This window comes from Leptonychotes weddellii, unplaced genomic scaffold (genome assembly GCF_054177405.1).
Source record: "Leptonychotes weddellii isolate Sample4059 unplaced genomic scaffold, ASM5417740v2 HiC_scaffold_11185, whole genome shotgun sequence".
Lineage (NCBI taxonomy): Eukaryota > Metazoa > Chordata > Mammalia > Carnivora > Phocidae > Leptonychotes > Leptonychotes weddellii.
In genome coordinates, this window is record NW_027689369.1 from 1,186 (window position 1) to 6,971 (window position 5,786).

At 61.8% G+C, this 5,786-nt stretch overlaps 1 protein-coding gene across 2 annotated transcripts; it reads left to right on the forward strand.

The window, feature by feature from the left end:
• Positions 1-202: 202 nt before the first annotated feature.
• On the forward strand, positions 203-5,778 carry LOC102749825 (cystathionine beta-synthase). 2 transcript variants are annotated; one of them, XM_081809588.1, is made up of 8 exons: positions 203-669; positions 970-1,104; positions 1,473-1,552; positions 1,633-1,767; positions 2,219-2,351; positions 3,576-3,667; positions 4,442-4,567; positions 5,200-5,778. In XM_081809588.1, exons 1-8 carry the CDS (start codon positions 618-620, stop codon positions 5,614-5,616), a joined length of 1,170 nt encoding a protein of 389 aa, XP_081665714.1. In that variant the 5' UTR covers positions 203-617; the 3' UTR covers positions 5,617-5,778. The 2 variants fall into 2 exon arrangements, with proteins under 2 accessions (XP_081665714.1, XP_081665715.1); XM_081809589.1 differs by having other exon boundaries at positions 324-669; positions 2,219-2,288; positions 5,200-5,773.
• Positions 5,779-5,786: the final 8 nt, after the last annotated feature.

Here is a 5,786-nt window from a genome sequence, read left to right on the forward strand (position 1 = left end):
TGAACGACGCCAGATGTCCGGCCCGCACCCTTGGCAGCCGCCGTCCCCGGCCTGGTGGGCAAACAGGCGGCCTGGGGGGTCTGGGGCTCTGGGGTTGGCACCAATTTGTTCATCAAGGAAAAGAAAAGGAGGAATCCTAGGGGTCGGAGTGAGAGAGGGATGGAAGTGAGGGTCCCCGGAAAAGACTTTCTGAACAGATGGACCAGGACCTGTCGAACTTAGTGCTGTTACTTCAACCTTCTTATTTGGAAATAACACAAGAAGTTGCAGAAACGACACAGAGGGGTCCTGAGTCCCTGCGCCCAGCCGCCCTGTGACGCCCACCGCCCTGGACACGACCTTGGCACAGCCGACCTTAGCTGAGCTACCGGCGGGGTTCGCTTCCGTCGGCTCCCACGCGTCCTCACGTGGCGTGTGTGCACACGCGTGTGTGAATGTGCCTGTGACCGTAGATCTGTGCCATCACCCAGATCCCAGTAAAGCCAGTTCTTTGATTTGCTTCTTGATTAAAACAACGTGCTGGACTGCCAAGTCTGAATAATCATGGACTCCTCTGTTTTAGGGCAAAATCCCCCAAAATCTTGCCAGATATCCTGAAGAAAATTGGGGACACCCCCATGGTGCGAATCAACAAGATTGGGAAGAAGTTTGGCCTGCAGTGTGAGCTGTGTGAGTACCTGGCGCCCTCTGTCCGGTGCTTGGCCCGGTGGCTCGGTGGGCCCGGGGATGTGGGGTGGCCCCCCGGGCCCCTCGTGGGGGGCAGAGGGGCCAGGAAACGAGCTGGCAGAGGATGTCCGAGACCGTATCCGGCCCAGCGGGAGGTGGGAACGGAGAGGGGCTGGTTTGCAGAACCAGCAAAGACCGTGTCTGTCCCCACATCCTGCCTGTATCAGAGTAAGGGTGGGGGGGCGCAGCAGGGATCGGTTAGGGGGCAGGGGCCTTCTCTCGTGATTCATCCTCGGCTCCCAGTGGCCAAGTGCGAGTTCTTCAATGCGGGCGGGAGTGTGAAGGACCGCATCAGCCTGCGGATGATTGAGGACGCCGAGCGGGCTGGGACGCTGAAGCCCGGGGACACCATCATTGAGCCGACGTCCGGGAACACAGGTGGCTGTTGGGACAGGCCAGGAGGGTCCCCTGGCCTGGGGCGTGCTGCAGCTGCTTGCAGCCTGTCTGGCAGGCCTCTTCCCTTGGCCGTTTGCTCAGCACCTGATGCACGCGTCCAGGGTGGGGCTGGGGGCGGGGGCCCAGGACAAGCGGGAGGCGCCGGGCGTCATGTTGCTTCTGGGTGGGCACGTTCACCTTTGCCTTTCTACCTCTGGCGTTCTCTGCCCTGACTCCTTCGCTCCGAGGCAGAAGGGGCTGACATCAGGCCCTTTTGGAACCCGGGGTGCCGTCTCCCTGGGCCTTCCTGGCTGCGGGGAGGGGCCTGGGGGGGGCGCCGCGGCCGCCTCTCACCCCGCCACTGTCCCCAGGGATCGGGCTGGCCCTGGCTGCCGCCGTGAAGGGTTACCGCTGCGTCATCGTGATGCCGGAGAAGATGAGCACTGAGAAGGTGGGGGCAGGGGTCCTCTCCCGGGGCCGCCCCTGCACACCAGGCCAGCGGGGAGACGCAGGCCTCCTGTTCCTCCGCAGGTGGATGTGCTGCGGGCCCTGGGGGCAGAGATCGTGAGGACACCCACCACTGCCAGATTTGACTCCCCCGAGTCGCACGTGGGGGTGGCGTGGAGGCTGCGAAACGAGATCCCCAATTCTCACATCCTGGACCAGGTGAGGCCGGGGTCTGGGAGCAGGCGTGCACTCGGGGGTGGGGACCTCTGTCGGGGTGGGGGCCACAGAGGGGCCCGCGGGCAGCGGCGTCTCCGGCCTGGTCAGGCCCTGTGGCGGGTGGCTCTCTGCTCTCCGTGCCGGCTTTGGAGGGCTCGGCCTGGGCTGGAACGGCCTGCGCCGTGGACCCTGGAAGCGCTCTGTCGGTGTAAAACGCACAAAAACCTTTCTACCGGAAACTGTCTGCCTCACTTCACTTCTGGGTTAATTCAGAAAGCGCATCTTCTGGAGAGCTGGATTTACTGCTTTGTACCTGTTGAGGTTCCTAAAACTGCCCATGCCGTTGGCCACTCTCACCCGACATGCTGGTGGCTCCTCTCTGGCTGAGCTGTGTGCTCCTGCCCTGTGGCTGTTACCCCTTCTGGGTGTCTGACCTCGCCATCTTCCCACGCAGTACCGCAACGCGAGCAACCCCCTCGCTCACTACGACACCACCGCCGAGGAGATCCTGCAGCAGTGTGAGGGTGTGTACTTCCGTCCTCCCCTCCGTCTGTCTCGACGGCATCTCCCCCTGCTTGCCTGGCAGTGTACGAGTCACTTACCCGCTCCTTGGTAAACTCCTATTCATCCTTCAAAACCCAGCTCAAATGTCCCCTCTCTGTGACATCCTCTCCAGAGCATCTCCCCAGAGAGGTCTTCTCTCTCCATTGTGCTTTTTCAGACTTTGCCTTTGCCTCTCCTCTAACACCAGACGTATGTAGTCCTGTTTGTATGCCCAGCAGTGTGTCCTCCAGACCTGCAGGGGCTTCTGAGTGCAGGGAGCGCGTGTGTCCCAGGCTGGTGCTGGATGTGTCCCTGGGCTTCACGCTGTGGAAGGGCACTTGGCATCGAGCCCCAATCTGAACCGGGTGGTGGCACCTGTGGTTGGTTTACTTTCTGTACGGACATGAGCTTCCTTGGAGCCTTTCTACACGTTCAGAGCCAAGGCCCGGAGGGGTTGTGGTGGTGTTTGCTACTGGGCTATTTCCCGAAGAGACTTGAGGGAGAAGGTGCCGGGCGATGGGCCCCATTGGCTTCCTGCTTGGAATCTGGAGCCCAGGAGCTGGGCAGCGAGCTCCAAGCATTTGCTCACCCAGGTTTTATGTGTGAGAATTCTCTCATTTGGCAAAAACCAGCCTCTGCCTTGGCACGCGTGCCCGCACGGACTTGTCTGTGGGCTGTCTGAGCTGGCCCCTCGGCAGGGTGAGAGCCGGGTGATGTTTGAGCCAAGCCCGAGTGATTTCTTCTGTCTCCTTTATAATTCACTTCCCTTAGTCACGTCCCAAACCTGACACCCTAGGGGCAGCCTCCAGACGGCGTGGAGGGACACACGCCAGATCGCGATTTCCGTGGCCGTGTATCCATCAGCAAGATTGAAATGCCCCCTGCGTCACTCGCTGTGAATGCTGTTTAAGATCTAGCACTGTAATGAAAGGCTGTTGAAACACGAGAATAGTTTCTCTGGACCTTTTCCATAACCAGCCATCATTTTGGTTATGTTTTCACTTGTTAGTAAGCGTGGGGCGAGGGGGCGCCTGGGTGGCCCAGTTGGTGAAGCGTCTGCCTTCGGCTCAGGTCCTGGGATCGAGCCCCACATCAGGCTCCCCGCTCAGTGGGAACCTGCTTGTCCCTCTGTTCCTCCCCTGCTCTTGCACGTGTGCACGCTCGATCATTCTCTCTTTCAAGTAGATAAGTAAGATCTTAAAAAAAGGTGGGGGGGTGGGCCGGCTGGGTTAGGGCCTGAGGATCCCTGACGCAGCTTCTGCCACCAGGGAAGCTGGACATGCTGGTGGCTTCGGCAGGCACGGGGGGCACCATCACGGGCATCGCCAGGAAGCTGAAGGAGAAATGCCCCGGGTGCAAAGTGAGTGACCCGGGGGCTGCGGACGGGCGGGTGGTGGAGGCACACGGGCATCAGCCCTGCCCAGAGACCAGGCCCTGACGTGTGTGCGTCTCTCCCCTGCGGCCTCACCTGCACTTGGGGGCGGAATCGTCCAGCTTCTGGGCGTCAGGCCCCCAGAGTGGCCTCTGCTGTAGAGCTGAAAGTTCCCGACATTTCTGCTTACGGCCTTGTGTCCAGGGCAATGTGTGTGTCTGTACTGGTCTGGGAGTGGCAAGCCCAGATGCTCTGGGGGTGGGACAGTTGGCTTGGGAGGCCTCCAAGGATTGTTCCAGAAGCTCGAAGCTCTTAGACTCGGGTCCCACATGTGCCCCATCTGAGAAGGCATCTGGATTTGGAGTTAAGCCTGGACCTGGGGAGGGGCTTGTACAAACATCCAGCTGGTGGTCCATTTCTCTGCCCTCTGTCCCCACAGGCTCCAGCTGTCCCCATAGGGGCAGTCAGGGCTTTTCCTGGGGTGCCCTGCTCACCAGGTCCTCCCCTGGGAGGCTCCCCCCCAACCACATGCCGTCCCCTCTGAGAGCCCCCGGGTGAACGTTTACCTTGGAATCTCCCCAACTTGGGGCCTGGGTTCCTGGGTTTCCAGTTTGGCCTGAGGCCTGGGAATGAGGCGCACGCCCCAGGGGCTCATCTTTATCAGGAGCTTGCTAAGGGCGGGATTGGCCACCTCGATGAAAGCCAGGCGTGGCCAGATGAGACTTCTGCCCAGCTCCAGTCCTAATGCTGTCCCCTCTGCAGATCATCGGGGTGGATCCCGAGGGCTCCATCCTTGCAGAGCCCGAGGAGCTGAACCAGACGGAGCAGATGATGTACGAGGTGGAGGGGATCGGCTATGACTTCATCCCCACGGTGCTGGACCGGTCGGTAGGTAGAGCCAGGCCACTTCCCCTGCGAGGGGTTCCAGCCCTCCGTGGACATGCACCCTCGAACCGGCTTTCTCCGGAGGGGGAGCAGAGAAGTGAGCACGGCGCACGCAGGTGGGCGAAGCGCGGCCCTGGCGGTCAAGGCTAGGTAACCGGTGGCACCTTATCAAGTGTGTGCCGTGGCCTTGCTGGGCAAAGACGTGGACGTGGCCAGTGGCACAGATCCAGCTTTGTGTGCACATCAGGCCCCCGCAGAGAGAGGGAGCTCCAGGTGCTTAGGGCAGGTGAGCGAGGTGAATGAGAAGGACCCCAGACAAGGCTCTTTAGGGGGAGCATCCGTCAGAGGGGTCTGGAGTGGACCTTGGGGGGACATACTGTGATGCAGTGGGGCCTGGAGGGCGATTTTAGCTGCCAGAGGCAGAATGTGTCAGACCAGGGAGAGGGAGAAAGTTCTAGGTTTTACACGTGAGAATCGCTTCCCACACGTGGGGCCAGGCCATGTCCGTTGAAGGTCACGGCCTCCTGGACCAAGGCAAGGGCATCTGTGAGGTCGTGCACACGGGCAGTGGGCCGCGCCCCCACCTCACAAGGGCCCGAGCCCCTCCAGAGCCTTCGGTGGGGGTCCTGCTGCAGGTGGTGGACAAGTGGTTCAAGAGCAACGATGAGGAGTCCTTCGCCTTCGCCCGCATGCTGATTGCGCAGGAGGGTCTGCTGTGCGGTGAGTGGTGCGCGGACGCCGGGCTGGCGGCTGGGGTGCTCCTTGCCCTCTGCCCGCTCCCAGTCCGGATGGGTAAGAGACTCCTCGTCCTGAGGCCGCGGGGCGGCGGCGGCCGTGCTTGTCGGTGCCGTCCGCCCACCTGCCCTTCGGTGGGCCATCGTGCTCACGGCCAAGGGCAGGAGGCCGCGGGGCAGGTGCCATTCCAGAACGTGGCCGGAGCTCTGGGTCGATGTTCCTGGGTCGCTAGGGTCCACATGCTTTGTCTTTTAACGGTCTTGCTGAGAACAGGGCTGTGGCACACGGACCGAGAAGGGAAGGAGTGGGAGAGGTGAGGGGCCTGGGGACATAGCAGACCCCCAGTAGCTTGACAGGAAGAGGACGTAGCCGTGGGCAGTGGGGTCCGGGTGTGAGCCGGGCGTCTGCCTCCCGCCTGCCCGCCACCCCCCCCCCCCCCCCCCGTGGGAAGAGTCCTGGCGATGCCATCGGCCGTGCAGGGCTGTTT